The sequence below is a fragment of the Leptonychotes weddellii genome, chromosome 2 (genome assembly GCF_054177405.1).
Source record: "Leptonychotes weddellii isolate Sample4059 chromosome 2, ASM5417740v2, whole genome shotgun sequence".
NCBI lineage: Eukaryota > Metazoa > Chordata > Mammalia > Carnivora > Phocidae > Leptonychotes > Leptonychotes weddellii.
In genome coordinates, this window is record NC_138370.1 from 41,834,843 (window position 1) to 41,853,329 (window position 18,487).

Sequence of the window (18,487 nt, forward strand, 5' to 3'; positions counted from 1 at the left end):
ATCATTTTACACCTGAATTCTTGCTGCAGTGGTCAATTCACCCACCTATCATCTTTTACCTCTCAAATCTATCTTGTTTCTCACTAATCTTCTGGAGATGGTTTCATCATATTATTTCTCTGTGCAACAACCCACAAAGCTCCTTACTACATCCTGCTCGGGTGTTGCCTGCCCTTAGCCTTGCCCTCTCCACCTGCCCTTCGGGCTCTGCCCTCACAGGACACAGGTCAAGCCTTGCCTCCTCCCATAGTAGCAAACTCTTTCCTACACTGTCTTCTTGCTCCTACTGTTACCTCTTTGTCTCTGTCTATCCAAGCCTCACCCTTCCTCCAGGGCTTGGGTCACCTTCACAACTGCTTTTCAATCACCCTCACCCCTACAGACTTTGTTCTTTTGAACTACAACTATGCTTAACATCTTTAGAATGCAGTAGTTTCTTGTCTATGAGATCCACCTTCCTGCTGCATTGTAGTTTCCCTGATTGCAAGGATCTTATCTTGGCTTCAGAATCTTTTAAGGGGTCTGGAAAAGAAACAACTTTTTTATTGAGGACAAAGGATGGTATCTTTGCTAAATACACTGATTACCAAGTGGGTGGGGGCTCAGTTATTCAGTTTTAACGATATTAACAAGGGAATATTTATTGATACAAGAAGTATTTATTGATTCAGTCTCTTCTGTAAGATTGCCTTGTCACAGAGCTGTGATTCTCAGCTCTCTTGAGTTTGGTATCACATTACCCACCCCGATATTTATGTATTCCCCCAGAATCATCACCACAGAGAGCTACTAATACTAATTACTAATAGGAGAGTCATTTCCCTCAGGTGTATTGGGGTTGAGATCCCACCATGAGAGAAAATTGAAACTATTGATGAAATAAGATTATTTCTGGGCGCCCGGCTGGCTCAGTCAGTAAAGCATGAGACTCTTGATCTCAGGGTCATGAGTTGGAGCCCCACATTGGGCGTGGAGCCTACTTAAAATAAATTAAATTTTCTTTCACCTTTCTATCACACTGGGTTAGAATTGGACCTTTCTCCCATCCAAGTACTAACCAGGCCCGACCCTGCTTAGCTTCCAAATCAGACGAGATCCGGCGCGTTCAGGGTGGTATGGCCTTTCTCAGAGTATATATCATTTCTTAGTTCTTTGAGCATTAATGAGTAAGAGAGTCTGCTTAACAAAGTGGGGTAGAATATGCCACGTGCAGGAATTACAGGCACTTCTGCTTAGGCAGGCAGGGGCAGACCAGCCTGACAACTTACCTGCTCTTGCATAAACCTCTCTAGATTACCTTAGATCCCATTTGTGGGGGATGGTGCATTCATGAGCAGTCACCAACATGGGGACAGACTTCTAAAAAGAAAAGAATACTCATCTAGATCAAATGCTACAGAGATCCAGTAGGATGAAGATGGAGAAATGGCCATTTTATTTGGCAATTAGAAGGGTCCTGGGAGCCCATGTGCTGTGGTATGAATGTTGGTGTCCCCCTAAAATTCACATGTTGAAATCCTAGCCCCCAAGGAGATGGTATTAGGAGGTGCCCTTAGGAGGTGATTGGGTCACAAGGGTGGACTCCCATTAATGGGATTAGTGCCCTTATAAAAGAGATCCCACAGAGCTCCCTTACTCCTTCTACTGTGTGAGGACACAGGGATAATGCTGTGGCTTATAAACCAGAGAGCAGGCCCTTGCCAGACACCAAATATATCAGCAATTTGATCTTGGACTTCCCAATCTCCAGAACTGTGAGAAATAAATTTCTGTTGTTTATAAGCCACCCAATCTACGATATTTTGTTTTAGCAGCCCAAACAGACTAAGACACCATGAGAATACAATTGCCATGAGGTTAAAATTAAGACCAGATTTCCTGATTTAAGGAGAGTAGATATTGAAGAACAGAGGAAGAGACACATGTAACTTACAGGAGAGTGTTTAACGAAATGAAGGAGAGGAACAAAGCTGGGTCAAATCATGACTTTTTTTTTTTAAGGATTTTATTTATTTATTAGAGAGAGAGCATAAGCAAGGGTTGGGGGGTGGAGGGACAGAGGGAGAGGGAGAAGCAGGCTCCCCACTGAGCACCGAGCCCGATGCGGGGCTCCATCCCAGGACCCTGGGATCATGACCTGAGCTGAAGGCAGACACTTAACCCACTGAGCCACCCAGGCGCCCTAAGGTGATTTATTTCTAAAATAAGTAGAAAGTAGGAAGAATTATCAGCTGGGATCCTAAGAGTGGTGAGGGTGTGAGGTGTAAGGAGGAAGGACAGAAATGCCGAGAGGAGAGAAGGAAGCCTACTGATTGAAAAGCCACAGAAAGAAAGCCCAAGGTCAGAGTGGGGCTGCAGACAGCAGTTGACCCCAGCGTGGATGCAGAGGATAGGGGAGGCCGTGTGGTATTTAGAACCAATGCCAGGGAAAGGAAGTACAGATCTAGTTCCTGTGCTGGCTCTGTATTAACTGGAGCACCCTGGCCAAGTCCATTCACATCTGTGAATCTTGGAACCTTCATCTGTATATTGGTGATAGTAGTGTCTTCCATGTTTGTCTCATGAGATTGTTTAAAGGTTCAAATGTGTTAATAATGTAGGAGAGGGCGCCTGGGTGGCTCAGTTGGTTAAGCAACTGCCTTCAGCTCAGGTCATGATCCTGGAGTCTCAGGATCGAGTCCCGCATCCGGCTCCCTGCTTCTCCCTCTGACCCTCCTCCCTCTCATGCTCTCTCTCTCTCATTCTCTCTCCCTCTCAATAAATAAATAAAAATCTTTAAAAAAAAATAATGTAGGAGAAAGGGCACTGTAATCTATCAAGTTCTATTAAAAAAAAAAGTCTGCATTCTGATAAAACCAGGGCAGGGGCTAGAAAACCTAAATCATGGGAAGTAAACAAAATAAGAAAAAAAAGAATAAGCTTGGGGAGAAAGTAGGGTAGCCTGAAAACTAATCTAGGGCATCGAGAAGAGCCTAAGAACTTATCTTGCTTTATCCACTATACATCCTTTAAGACCCAGATCACTGTTATCCCTGATTATAGTTTTCCCCAGCCTCTCCCCCATGTAGCATAAGCTGCTCCATCTTTAGTACGCACCTCTATTTTAGTACTGATGACTATACATCTTGGGTGTTTTCCCCCTTTATTCTTTTTGGTGTGGTAAAATATACATAACATAAAATTTACTATTTTAACCATTTTTTTAAAAAAATTTATTTTATTTGTTAGAGAGAGAGAGAGAAAGCACAAGCAGGGAGACTGGCAGGCAGAGGGAGAAGCAGACTCCCTGCTGAGCAGGGAGCCCGATGCGGGGCTCTATCCCAGGACCCTGGGATCATGACTTGAGCTGAAGGCAGATGTCCAATGACTGAGCCACCCAGGCATCCTCAATTTTAACCATTTTTAAGTGTACAATTCAGTGGCATTAAGTACATTCACATTGTTGTGCAACCATCACCCCTACCCATCTTCCTAAATGGAAACTCTATACCCACTAAATACTAAATACTAACTCCCTATTTTTCCCCTTCACAGCCCCCTGGAAACCTTTATTTTATTTCTATCTCTTTGAATTTGACTACTCTAGGTACCTCATATAAGTGGAATCATACAGTATTTATCCTTTAAGACTGTCTTCTTCTTTTTTTTAAGGTTTTATTTTATTTTTTTAAGTAAACACCCAAAATGGGGCTAAAACTCACAATCCCAAGATCAAGAGATGCACGCTCTACCGACTGAGCCAGCCAGGCTGGCTTCTTTCATTTAGCATCATGGCCTCAAGGTTCATCCATGCTATGGACTATGTCAGAATTTCCTTCCTTTCTAAGGCTAAAGAATATTCAAATACACTTTGTTTATCCACTCATCTGTCAGTGGACACTTGTGTTGCTTCTACATTTTGGCTACTATAAATAATACTGTTATGAACATGGAGAGACTAGTATCTCTTCGAATCCTTATTCTCAATTCTTTGGGGTTTACACCCGAATTTCTGGGTCATAAGGTAATTCTAGGTTTAATTTTTCCATAGCATCTGTCATTTGACAACCCCACCAACAATTGCATAAAGGTTCCAATTTCTCCACATCCTTGCCAACACTTGTTATTGATATTTTTACAATAGCCATCTTAATGGGTGTAAAGTGGTAGGTTACTTTTTTAAAATATATGTTTCTTCTTAGACTTTAAGTTCTTCAAAAACTGACTTTGTGGGTATTTGATTGATTCGAATTAAATCAAAGACCTGAGTTGAATACATATTTCCCTAAGGGTGTCTGTATAAATATTCAAAATTGCCCCGAACCTCTCCCCAATAGTAGCAAAAATATGTTTGCCCCGATGTCAGTCATGTCTAAATTTTCAAGAGACTGGAATGGGCAGAAAAGGAGCAGCTCCCTGGACTGAGATAGTGGGGAAGGAGCGCCCTCTTGTGTCCACTCTCTGTCAGTGTCAGTGGATAAAGCCGGCTGAGAAATGAACATTATCACACCGTCTGACGACATTTCAGTGACATCAGTCAAACTCCAGTTATGCCCCTCCTGCATAAAAGAAAATGTGGAAATACAGAGTGAATGAAACTGGGATCCTCTGAAGAGTTCCCAATCCAGAAGGCGGGTGGGGGGTTGGGGAGAGTAAAATATATGCAGAAATAACAATAGAAGACTAGAAGCAAAATGGATAGATTACTACATGAATACAGAACGATTAAGACCTCGCAGGAGATAAGCCAAGATTCATATCAAAATGTAAACCTCGCTGGTTAAGAAGGAGCTGGGGTTGGCACTGGAGTTTCTCTTGAGGCTCCAGGGTGTCCCTGGAGCTGGGAGGACAGCCTCCCATGTAGGGGTACAGGCGTCCCGCCGTTAGGTTTCCAGAGGCCCTTGTAAGGTTTTTTTTTTTTAAAGATTTTATTTATTTATTCGACAGAGAGAACACAAGCAGGGGGAGTGGGAGAGGGAGAAGCAGGCTTTCCGCCGAGCAGAGAGCCCGATGCGGGGCTCGATCCCAGGACCCTGCGATCATGACCTGAGCCGAAGGCAGACGCTTAACGACTGAGCCACCCAGGCACCCCCCTTGTAAGGTTTAGACAAACTCACCTATCTTTTGGAGGGAGGCCCTGGAAACTCATCACGCGTTCCTTTCTTCCCTTTTGTGTCCTTCCCCTAGCTCCCTCCCTCTTGACTTTCATCTCCCGACACTTCCTCCTTCCCTAAATTGGCTGTTGACTGGGCCACTGTCTCCATAGCTTCTCCTAGCCCTGATGCTCCCAAAGATAATTACGTAGGTCCCCTGGCTTTACGGTTTTTGCATGTATAACAAGTGCAGGGACCAGTTACAAAGGATTAAGAAGCTCTCTCGTCATTCTTGCTCCTGGAAACAACCTTCAGCTGCCTTGTCAGAGTGGGTGGAGTCCTTGCCTTGGTCTTCACCCTTCAATACTGAATGGAGATGGAGTCAAGGTATGGTAGTAGACGTGCAGAATGTCCAATCAGGTAGAAACTAGTGCTCATCAGGGAAACAGCGTGGCGTAAAAAACAAAAAAACAAACAACAACAATAAAAACAACAACAAAAACAGTTCTTTATGATCAAACACATCTAAGTTTAAAGCCCAGCTCTGCCTGCTTGTGGCTGTGGCCACTGGCGCCCCATCACTTTGTCCCCAATTCTGCAGCTATGAAATGAGGATGACAACATGCCTGCCTCAAAGGATTCTTGCCAAAATTAAATAAGATAGAGGACATAAATTGTTTAGCAAGTATCAAGTGTAATAAATGCCTGTCTTCTTCCCTCTCTTGCCCCCAGCCGCCTTCTGTTCCTATAAGTCTAGTGGCTGTGGCTGAGACTTCTGGGTCAGTGGTGCAATAACTGAGAATTTCTAGGTCAAACAAGAGCTGTATGGGAGGCAGAACAGCTGCTTTGTTGGTATTCTTGTGTAGGGTGGTGTGGGGAAGGTCTTTCCAAACCATCCAAATTACTTCCTAAGACTTTTTGCAGTTGCCCAAGCCAGAAACCAGGGAGCCATTCTTGAATTCTCCTGGTCTCTCACCAACCGCCACCCCCCCCCATCTGTATTTCCAAGTTCTGTTACTTCTCCTTAAGTTATTCTAAATCCTACGGTTCTCTCCATCCCCCTGCATTATTTCTTGTCCCTGGAAGTCTGCAATGGCTCCCTGACCGGCCCTGCAGAATTGTCCCTCTTCTTAATTATCCAGCAGATAGAGCTCTTCCTATATCCAAGTCTTAGCCAGTCACTCCCCTGGATAAGATCACTTCTTGATTGCTCAACTTCTCTCAAGATAAAGTCTAAACTCCTTAGTGTGCCTTGGTCCCTAAATTTGGACTCCTGCCCACGTTTTCAGCTTTCTCTCTCACCAACCCTGCTATGCTGGACTATCTCCAGGGCCGTGGACAAGGCACAGTGACTGAGGGGTTCCTGGATGCGGGACTTTAGTGCTAAGAGCAGGCCAGCCCTGGGCAAACCAGGATGGCGGTCACCCTAGTTTTGCCTTGGGTCTCCGCGTGCTCTGTTCCTTTCTCCCGAATGCTTCCCCTCAACTGTCCCGCCTCCTACTGACTCCTCAGTACCACTCATCCTCTATTTCTGCTTGGCCATCCCCTGTGCAGCTCCAGATGGAGGGATTTATCTGTCCCCTCCCAAAGCTGTCACAGCCGGTGCTCCTTGCAGCCCCTGCTCTATTTTAATGGCTGCTTTGTCTCCCCCGTGGTTATAAACCCATTAAAGGCAGGAAGTTTTTTTCCTCCTACCTATATTCCCAGAGCCTAGCAGAGAGTCTGGCACAAGGTTGGAGTTCGTTAGTTTTCTTGAATTAAGGAATAGCAATATAAATTTATCTTTCTCAATTATCATCTAATTCATATCAATATGGGGAAATGTTATGGATCGAATGCTTGTGTCCCCACGCAAATTCATACGTTGAACCCCTAGAATGACTGTATTTGGAGATGAGGCCACTAAGGAAGGAAGGAAGGTTAAATTAGGCCATAAGGGTGGCGTCCTGATCTGATAGGATTGGTGTTCTTATAAGAAGACACACCAGGGAAAACCCCTCCCACACACACAGGTACCAAGGAGAGGCCATGTGAGCACACAAAGAAAAGCCAACCCCAAAGGAAAGGTCTCACCAGATGCCAACCCGCCAACACCTTGATCTCAGACTTCCAGCCTCCAGAGCTGTGAGAAATAAATGTCTATTGTTTAAGCCACCCGGCCTGTGGTGTGACCAATGATGACTAAGGGTCACACAAGGAACCATCCTGAGGCAGACAGTCTATTCTAAAATGGCCCCAATTATATTTCCCATCCCACATGTTCTTCCAGAACCTTGCAACTCTCCCAAGTCTCTGCCTGCTCTTCTTGAAACTCGTCACCAGAGCATAGTGGAGTGACACTATGAGACTTGCGAGGTTAGGACAAAAGAGGTGATTCAGAGTCCACCTGTCTCTCTCTTGGGATGCTCATCCTTAGAACCCAGTCCCCATGCTACAAGAACCCCAGCCCAAATGAAGAGGAACAGGGACCCCTGCCCTCAGCCCTGGCTGAACACCCAGTGAAAGGCTTGCATGCACTTCCCAGCCATGTCCCTACACCATCTTGGAATTGGATCTTCCAGCCCTCTATTGGAAGGACCCAGAGGCGGATGTGTGGATCAGAGCTAAGCTCTTCCCCAGGCCCCTCCCAAGCTGCAGATTTATGACGAGAATAACAGACTGTTGCTGTAAACAACCAAGTTTGGGGCTGGTTTGTTTTATAGGAATAGATAACCCAAATACAGCTTGTTGAGACAAGATGTAGCCACTTGTACTAGACGAGCCCTTCTTTCTCTTGATATGTCCTTGCCCCAGAAGATTCTGGTTTATTTCAGAAGAGACAGGGACACACTCCAGACCGGTCCCTTCAAATACTGGCCCACAACGTGACTGGATCCGGACATAATCCAGGGGGCAAAGCAGGGCAGAATCGTGGAGCTGTAGGCCACCCCAGGTGCACAGCTGCCCTTGGCTCCTGAGGGCTGACAATGAGGGCTCCGCCTTCAGGAAGAGGAAATCTTAACAGATAGCCATCTGCTCTGCCCATGGGAAGAACACCAGGTCTCATCCTGGGTGTTTTGTTTTTTTTTTTAATTCTCTGCCTCAGAGTCATATGTTAGTATCACCTTGGGTGGTGCAAACTAATCAATTGTAAGTTGGTTCTGTTTCGTCCTATACCAATCATTTGGGCATCCAAACCACTGTATCCTGGGCCATCCTTCCAGGCCACCATCTTGAACCATTCAAAAACAACTATGTATATGTATGTTACAGTATGGAATACAAGAACATGAGTGTTCAACATTACATGACTGACAAACATTTGGTTTTCTATCATTCTGCTTTACTTAGGTAACTAAGTATCCTAGAATGGTTAACTTCTGAGACCTTGAAATGGTTACATGAGTAGGTGGTTTAGTTTAGAATGTATGACTAATATTTTTGCAGCCAGGTAACCTTTTCTGCTTTCCCATGACTCTTTGAAGCCCATTTACATTGCTTAAAAATCAATTATAATTCCTTCTTTGGACATTTTTACATTGCCCCCATTGTGCTGGTTATTCCTCACTGTCCCACTCATATAATACCCCTCCCACCCACTCCTGGCCATGTTTCTCCCCAGTCGTCTTCGTTCTCTGACTTCTGGATGGGTCTGACCAAAACCAAGTGCTGTTGGAGTGTGGAGGGGTGGGGAGAGAGAGGGCTTCTCCCTCTTCCTTCCCTGCTAGGCCTTGTTATCTACAGTGACTGTGTTCCTCCACCACCGAGCATACATCCTGTTGGGGAGCCCCTCTCTGTGGCTACAGGTCTCACTGGGTTCTAGGAACAACAGGCCCTTTCCTTTCTGCCTCTTCATGCCACAGGATAACAAAGGCTTCCACTGTTGCTAGTTCCTAGGTGCTTCACCATCTCATCTTGATTCTCTTAACCCTCCCTACAGTGTTGTTGTGGGCTGAATTGTGTCCCAGCACCCCAACCCCCCACTCAGATTCCTATATTGAAGCCTTAACCCCCAGGACCTCAAAACAGTGACTGTCTTTGGAGATAGGGTCTTCAAAGAGGTAATTAAGGTTAAATGAGGTCATATGGGTGGGCCCTAATCTTATCTGACTTGTATCCTTATAATAAGAAGAGATGAGGACACAGACCCACCCAGAAAGAAGACCATGTGAAGACACGAGGAGAAGGTGGCCACCCACAAGCCAAGGAGAGAGGCCTCGGAAGTAACCAACCCTGCCAACATCTTGATCTTAGAGTTCCCAGCCACCAGAACTGTGAGAAAATAAATGCCTGTTGTTTAAAAGCCACCCATCTCTGGTATTTTTCTTATGGCTGCTGGAACAGTGGTACTTTGTGATGGCAGCTCTAGCCAAAGAGACACCATGGTAAACAGCCCCATCATTAAACTGCTCAAGTAGCCTTGGGAGTGTGCTGTCTGCATCTTTCTGGGACCCTGCCCCACACACCCAATATTACCACTGTTGCTATCCCGTGTCCCTTTATCAACCCCATGGTATCTAGCCTCATATTTGTATCTAAGTTTGTAACTACGTCAGCACTTAGGCCATGAATACCTTTGACTGAAATACTGTAGAACTCCCTGTCCCAAGTAGGTACCTAAGCTGAAAGTTTCTAAGAGAGGACCCAAGTAACATCCAACTCTCCAATGTGTAGAGCACCTTGTCATTTCTATCAAAATCCTTTCACATTTTTAAATTGACTTCGGATCTGGAGCCTGGCTGGGTAATGCCTGAAGCCCAGAGGGCCTCTGAAGATGTTGCGTGAGGATTTTCGTGGCTGCTTTGGTGGCCGGGAGCCCGGCCCACCGATGAGGAGACCAGGCGAGATGAGCGGGAACTTGGAGAGGGGCGCTGGGTTCTGCATTTAGGGATATCTAGGGAGGAAAAAGACATCATTCCAGTGAGAGCCACTGAAAGAGCAGAGAGGAAGCTATATAACTAAACCCATTTTAATGATGCAAAACAGCTCTCTCACATCATAGGGCTGGGTGGGATTTATTGAGACTTCCCAACTTCACCACCCCTAACCCCCATGCAATCTTCACCTTGAGCTAAGAATCAGTCTGGTTAGTCTCCAAAGTGCTCTCACGACCATAATTTCATTTGAACCTCAAGAAAATTCCGCAAGGTAGGTAGGGAGGTATTAGCATCTCCCTTTTACAAATCAACAAAACCGAAGGACAGGCCGTTTACGTGCCAGCCCGAGTTCACAGAGCAAAAAAGTGTCAGAGCCAGGTCTGGAGACGTGAGGCTCCCAGGCCAAGTGAGTACTGGTAGAGTTCCCATATTTTACACTCACTACTAATCTGTGCATGCACACATTTGCTCTAAAAAGGCAAATGTCACAGGTTGACATTCCAACCAAAACTCACAGTGAGAAAGGATTTCTCCTGGACATCTGGCCGTGAGCAGGAAAGGGGAGAGGGAGAGATGGAGAGAACAAGAGAAAGAAAGAACACGAGCTGAGCTTGCAGGGAGCACAAGCGATGGACTCTCGTAAGTTCCCTCTTATGTTGGCCCCTACTGTGCAGAGAGTCAGATGGAGATGGGGCAGATATGCAGACCCTGTCTCCTTCCCTGAACACAATCCCAGTGCCACGACTCCCTATTCAGCCAGCATGTCCCAGCCGTCAGATCCTTTGTTACATCCCTCTCATGCTCTGCCGGATATGTTCGCCACACACAGGGCTTCTATTAATCTGGGGAAATCCTACTTGAGACTTTCAATGAATCAGAAACTGCTTCAGCCAATTGTTGCTGTCTCCTGTCCTCTTGTCCAGCGAACTGGGTCCCTCGTTATTCCACAAAGATGCCCCCTAGTCTTGCCTCACACCCTACACCAGCCTCACATGGTCTATTCCTTCTCTAAATCTAACCTGTCCTTCAAGGTCCATCTTCTCCAAGAAGCTTGAGTGTCTTGACCCTCAGGGATTTCTTTCTTTTTTTTTTTTTTTAATTTTTAAAAAGATTTTATTTGAGAGAGAGCAAGAGAGAGAGAGAGCGCACAAGCCAGGAGAGGGGCAGAGGGAGAGGGAGGACAGACTCCACGCTGAGCAAGGAGCCCAACGTGGGACTCAATCCCAGGACCCTGGGATCATGACCTGACCCAAAGGCAGACGCTTAACTGACTGAGCCACCCAGGTGCCCCGACCCTCAGGGATTTCTGCCTCAGCTGGATTCTTGAAGCCATTATTACCGAGTCCTCTGACTTTGCATTGAACATAGATTCTTGGACATTAGTATTTGCTCCTGACTGTAATCCTGGCAAGACTGCAAATGCCCTGAGAGCAAAGCTGGAATCTTATACTTCAGTAAATCTACGGGTGCCCGCCTATACATGTTTGTTGATGATTTTTCTAGGAAAAAGGAGGCTAAGCTGGGATTAAATGTAGCAAGTTGTTAGAACTGGAGAGGAAAAAGGGGAAGAAATGGGAGCAAATAATCTTCCCTCCTTTAAAGCTTCCAGTGTAGTTTGAAGATCAACGCACAGTAATCATTTTCGGTGTTATTCTAAGATCAACATAAGGTAAAAGAACAAATAGAGGTGTTCCTTTGTGCTATTTTAGTAACAATGAAAATAGAATAATACCTGTTAAATGAAGAAAAGGCCTAGCTCTCTGGGATACAAGAATGGGCTAGTCACACCTCACCTGTAACAGTTTCGAATTTAATCCTATTACTCTGCAAAGCTGATTTATCACTGCATTTGAAGAACCCTTTCCCCTAAGTCCCCCTGGGTGGTGGGGGGGAAGTTCACATGCTGAGGCAGGCTCCTCTCAAGCTCTCCTTTTTTTAGCCAAGGCAGGTTGCAGGGATTCACCCCATACCCCCATCCCCCTTGGTAATTGTCACCAAGACTATTGGGTTTTTCTTCCCTCCAAGATCAGCTCTGGGAAGATGGTCTCCTTACATCCACCCTTTCTTTCTGTCTCTGAAAACAAGTGTGCAGACCCTCTTCATTTTAAGGCTTTAATGTCCATCATTACAAGAGAAAAGATAAGATTTAAGGGGAAAACATGGGGAAGTTACATAAAGGGTATAAATCTGACAGTCTTGGATCTTGATCTAAAGCATCTGATAATCTGGTTGAAATAACTAGGAATTTCTTTTATACCAACACTGGATATGACATAATAGAAAAGCACATATTGGTCTCAGTCCCATGTTCCTGGCACAGAGCTCAAACCCTTGTAATTTCTGAAGTGATAAGAGCACTTAGGAGCATCTTTTGTTCTGGTGAGGTGACTCTGGATGGGCTCCTGGATGGAGGCTGGTTACCAGAAAGATCAAGTCTTGATTAGAAGCTTAGAATTTTCAGCCCCACTCACCATCCTCCAGAGAGGGGAGAGGGGCTAGAAATGGACTTAATAATTGATCGTGCCTACATGATGGAACCTCCATAAAAATCCCAATAGGATGGGGTTGCTCTTACAAACAATGTTGTTATAAATTATCTTTACTTATGTGCAGGTCCATCTGCTATAGCCTTTCCTCAACCTGTTCCCATGAAGAGAGATGGAATCAGCTACAGATCTTTCTCAACTTATGATGGGGTTGTGTCCTGATAAACACATCATGAACTGAAAATACTGTAAGTCAAAAAAATGCATTTAATACACCTAATCTACCGACTGTTAATAGCTCAGCCTGGCCTACCTTAAACATGGCTCAGAACACTTACATTGGCCTACAGTTGGGCAAAGTCATCAAACACAAAGCCTATTTTATGATAAAGTGTGGAATAGCTTGTGTAATGTATTGAATACTACTGGAAGTGAGAACTAGATGGTTGTTAAGTGTATCGGTTGTTCATCCTCCTGACTGTGTGGCTGACTGGCTGCCACTGACCTGCATCACGAGAGTGTAGGATTGCATATTGCTAGCCCGGGAGAAGATCAAAATCCAAAACCCAAAGTATCGTTTCTACTCAATGTGTATTGCTTTTGCACCATCATAAAGTTGAAAAAATCACAAGTTAAACCATTGGAAGCCAGGGACCATCTATAATTTATTTTTTTTTAAAGATTTTATTTATTTATTTTGACAGAGAGAGAGACAGCGAGAGAGGGAACACAGCAGGGGGAGTGGGAGAGGGAGAAGCAGGCTCTCTGCTGAGCAGGGAGCCCGATGTGGGGCTCGATCCCAGGACCCTGGGATCATGACCTGAGTTGAAGGCAGACGTTTAACGACTGAGCCACCCAGGCGCCCCAGGGACCATCTATAATTTAAATATATTTTTCTTGGGGCACCTGGGTGGCTCAGTCGGTTAAGCATCCGACTTGATTTCAGCTCAGGTCATGATCTCAGGGTCGTGGGATCGAGCCCCTTGTTAGGCTCCATGCTCAGTGTAGAGTCTGCTTGAGATTCTCTCTCTCTCTCTCTCCCCCTCTCCCTCTGCCCCTCACCCTGCTCACATGCTCTCTAAATAAATAAATAAAATCTTAAAAATAAACAAATATATTTTTCTCACTGGTTGAACTTACTGTTTTCTTTTCTTTTAAATATTTTAAGTAATCTCTACACCCAACATGGGGCTTGAACCTACAACCCCGAGGTCAAGAGTCATGTGTTCTACCAGCTGAGCCAGCCAGGTGCCCCCTTACTATTCTTTTTCTAGAGATATTTACCCAATAATATCTCCAAGTGTTGTCAGCATGTCTTTAAATGGAAGGACATAGAAGAGAAATAGAAGGCCATGCTTTATACAACAGAATTATCCAGGGTTCTGTTCTTGGCCCACATCCTAGGCAATCAGTGCCTACGTCTTCAACTGCTGGATTTATATCTCTTGCCCCACTGTCTCTCCTGAGCTCTTGGCTCATAAACTCAGCTCTCTTCTGAATACATATACTTGTAGTCCCACAGGTACTTCACACCTAGCACGTCCTGCTGCATTTCCAGTCTCAGTGGTGGGTGGTGTGAGCATTAACACAACTACCCAACCCAGATACCTAGGAGTTACCCTTTCCTTGGCTGGAAGCTGTCCCCCTCCAGCCTGTAAGCACCTGGAAGGCAGGGACTGTATCTTGTTATGGTTGTATCCCTAGTGCCCACTCTTGCACCTGTAAAATACTTGTTGGATAAATGAATAGATGTACCAATGATTCCTCCTCTTTCATTTCAGGGCAGTGGCTGAAAGCACTTTGCAAGTGGATATTGAAGTGGGGATAGAAAATTCCTATCTTCAGTCTGGATGGCCATTTGGCTAAGGCCCAAGAAGGGCTATCACCCAGGAACAATTTTTTTTTTTTTTTAGATTTTATTTATTTATTTGACAGAGAAAGAGGGAGAGAGAAAGCACAAGCAGGTGGAGTGGCAGGCAGAGGGAGAGGGAGAAGCAGGCTCCCCGCTGAGCAAGGAACCTGGTGTGGAGCTTGATCCCAGGACCCTGGGATCATGACCTGAGCCAAAGGCAGATGCCTAACCGACTGAGCCACCCAGGCACCCCCACTCAGGAACAACTTATGGATACCAGCTTGAATATATCCCTGTGTCTATCATGCTTCAATTGAATTTTATTTTCTTGTTCTCCATTCACGTTATTTGCAAAAATTTGCAAATGATCACGGATACAAACACCAGCACTGGATAAACCCAGGGATCATGTAAGAGAATTGATTAGGTAAAGGAGTATGTGGATATGGAAAACAGATAAATATAGTAATCAATAATGATAGCCTCTGAAGTGTGCCAATCACTCTTCTAGAAATACCACCACCACCACTTGCAAATATCTGACTGCCGGGAGTTGTGCTAAGTGTCATACATTTATTATTTCTTTAAAATTTTTTTTTTAATTTTTAAAATTTTATGTATGTATGTATGTATTTATTTATTTGTAGGCTCCATGCCCAGCGTGGAGCCCAACACAGGGCTTGAACTCACAACCCTGGGATCAAGACCTGAGCTGAGATCAAGAGTCGAATGCTTAACCAACTGAACCACTCAGGTGATACTTACTATTTCATTAAATCTTCTCAAGCCTGTGATATGGTAAAGAAAGGTAAAGAAGGTGACAATCTTTACTCTATAGGAGATCTTACCCACCTCCCCCCTTTTAAAAATCTACCCTCAACTTTAGGACACTCAGTTCAAGAGTAATGTGGTAATATTATGTATAAATATGGAATATTGTGTTTGAATATCATAAGATCAGAAGTGTTTGTTTTAGTCATATAAACACAGCTTCAACTCATTCCTATAAATTGCCTCAGCATAGGATGGGGACTGAGCAGTAAGTAAGGGTCACTGGTGGGGATAAAGGCTCTGAGGAGTGCCCACCTAGAGGGGTTTCCTTCTGGGAAGAAAGTCTAAAACAGATGACTACTCATCCTGGCTCCCATTCAGTGTTTGCTTAACCTCTAGGATGGAGCTGCTCCCTGGATTTTTCAATCTGGGAATTCTGTGAGGAGAATCCCTGCTATCCTCGTTTCTGCTTAAGATCCCAGATTGCTGCTCACACCTGTGTGGTCACACTGCTTTGGTCAACGCTACGGAGGGGGTGTTCCCTTTTCCTCCTAGCTCACTCTGCTTCCGTGAGACACAGAGGGAAGGTGTTAGGGAAAAATCATCAACAGAGTTTTAAAGAAGCCACAGGCCTATCTTTGCTCTTGGTTTATCTTTTAAGTAACCTTGGAGTCAAGCTGTGAGCTGTGGAGGAAGGCTAAGCAACCCTAGGCAGGGTTTGGAAATTTCAATCCAAGACTATGTAATGGCACCATTCGGCCTCCCAAGTGAAGTAACGTAGGGATGTGTTGCAAAATGTGCATAGGCCATAAAGTTCGAATGGTTATTTGTTAGCAATGATAGTGAACTTGAATTGCAAAACAGCCATGTCTTAGAAAATTGTCTTCTACTGTAGTTTGGTGTGAAGTACTATATTACTAAATGTTATACATACACCTATTTATTTATTTATTTATTTATTTATTTAGCAAGCCCTAGGCCCAAGGCAGGGCTTGAACTCATAACCCTGAGATCAAGAATCACATGCTGTACCGACTGAGCCAGCCAGGCGACCCACATATATATATTTTTAAAACCCCAGTAGTAGCAGTGATTAACTATCTGTCATAACTAATATGTATATAACTAATAATATTACAAAACTCACAAACACGGTTCTTCTCTTCTGGTAGATCCCAAAGAGAAGCCAATCTGTGTCAAATATTTTGTATGTAACTCTTAAAAGCAGGTAGCCATTTTGCCGCCATCTAAATATTCAGCAAAAGAGAAGCAGATCGAGTCACTCCTGTTGGAAATGCCAGGGTAATTTATTATGCATAGCATCATACAACAAGAGATAACAAGACAGAACAAGAAAACTATGCTCTCTTAGAGGCAAAGGATAAATGCAAACACTCTAAGTAGTGGTCCTGCCTGAGAGTTCACTTTGCCCGCAGGATTCTTAGCAAGCAGGCCCTTTATTCTCTTAGGTATCAAAAAGTTAACACCAACCAATACTGTAATTAGCAAGCAGTGGAGTGCATACCTCACAGAAGTCACAGCACTGAGTTCACCACATGCTCACTGTCCAGCCTGAGTGTGGAATAAAAAACCTAACAAAGATAAGGAGTGAATGCATGAACTATGTGCAGGCACAAGAGTGCACAGAGACCACGCAGGGGAAAAAAAAATACGTGGTTCACATTTCAATATACAGCTACGGATGCAACCATTTTCCATATAGTGGAAACCAGGAGAGAAAGAAAAGACAAAGATAAAAATAGCTGAGAGGAAGCAAAAGTAAAAGCAGGAAGGAGAAGCTTATTCCATAGGCTGGAGCCTCCTGCCAAGGCCTCCTGGCTGCCTGGCTGACCCTTCCCTCTGCAGCTTCTTACCTTCTCTCTCTCCTGCAGCCTCCGGTGCTGATCTGGTGGGATTTTGATCTTGCTTACTGCTATTACCCATACTAGCTACTATTACCAAAAGCTTCTTTGAGCCAGGCATTAACCTAAATGCTTTCCATCCCCCCTCCCAACCCTGTGAGGTTAGTGTCATTCCTAACTCCATTTCATAGATGAGGAGACAGAACCTCCCAGGGGTTAATAAATGGCCCAAATCACAATCCTGCAAGGGAGTTATCATTATTCCCATTTTACAGATTAAGAAATGGAGGCTCAGAAAGGTTTAGTACTTATCCAAAGTCACACCATTTCGTTAAAAGAGCTCAAGTCTGTCGGAGGGCAAAGTCCATGTTCTTTCTTACTCTGCATTCCAAATGGAAGTCTCAGGAATTTCACTGCTTGAGCTAAATGATTAAAAAATCTCCCACAGAGATTTCTAGTTCTGCACATCCAAACCAAATAGACGTTAGAAAACAAATACCTGGGGAAGTCATCAGAATTTGAAAGAAATCTATTAAAGACCGCCCACAGGAAAAACACGACATACATTTGTTTCGTAAACACTTCTGTTAGAATCAACTGTATTTTCTAAAGCTCCAAGAAGAAGATAGGAGATAGAAACCAGTTTTGATTGGTTGATCATAGGAACTCACGAGTGTGATGGATTCTTTCTGGCGTTCTACGTAAAGTCACTTCAGCTGCAGCTGTGTCGCTCAGGTATCAGAAGAGAGCAGGGAGAGGACGTGTAGGGGACTGCGGGGTCCCACAGCTCCAGACTGTAGCCTGGAATGGACTCTAAAGATGTTGGAATCCAAACTCTCATTTCATAAATGGGAAAATGAAAACTCACAGGCTGAGTGACTGCTAGTTAACTGTAGAGCAGAGGCCAGAACTCTGGGTTTCCTGATTCTTAAGCCATTGTTCTTTCCATGACAAGAATCAGGTATCACTTTAGAGCATATTCTTTTTTCCTCCTCTTTGAACTCAGAGAGGGAAAAAAGAAAAAGGTGAGAAAGCTTGCAGAAGCATTTAAAAAAACAGAACACTAAGAATCAAGTTATCTTGGAAAGTGTTGAAGAAGGTAAGTGCAGAAGCTGGAATAGCAGAGCACAGAAAAAGATAAGGTCTTATCTAAAGCAATTAGAATAAGGCTATTTGAGGCTTGTGTTACTTGTATTTAGGTGAATGCTCTGAAACAGCAAGCTTTTTGAAATCCGTGGCCAAATCAGAACCTAGAAAGTGACGACTTCTAGTCTCCAAGTAAACATTGAATGTGACATAAAAGGTACTTCAGGTTTTTATACTTGGTAGAAAAAAGAAAAAAGGAAAAATGACAGGAAACAAGATGTGGGCTGGGGTCGTCTGAGTCTACCTCCAGGTCCAGGAAGTCCAAAGCCTACCCATTTTGTGAATGGTCCCAGGAGCTTTTGTTTTTCTGGTCTTCTAGACTTCTGAGATCTTGCTTTCATGTGTAAATTGAGAATTTACTGTAGAGATGGAAGGCGGGGTTGACATCCCAGCAACAGCAAATAAATTCAATCAGAATGGAACTGACCCTGCTCCCCTACCT

The 18,487-nt window shown here is 44.3% G+C and overlaps 1 protein-coding gene across 3 annotated transcripts in view; it reads right to left on the reverse strand.

Moving 5' to 3' along the window:
• Positions 1 to 4,871: 4,871 nt before the first annotated feature.
• FBXO16 (F-box protein 16) overlaps positions 4,872 to 18,487 on the reverse strand; it is a 60,919-nt gene continuing 47,303 nt past the window's right edge. For 2 of the 3 annotated variants that reach the window (XM_031030031.2, XM_031030030.2), the window contains one exon: positions 4,872 to 9,945. In XM_031030031.2, the coding sequence (XP_030885891.1) occupies positions 9,763 to 9,945 (183 nt within the window). In that variant the 3' untranslated portion in view covers positions 4,872 to 9,762. Of the gene's footprint in view, positions 9,946 to 10,443; positions 10,470 to 18,487 lie in introns of all 3 variants that reach the window. The other variant, XM_031030035.2, reaches the window with a different exon arrangement.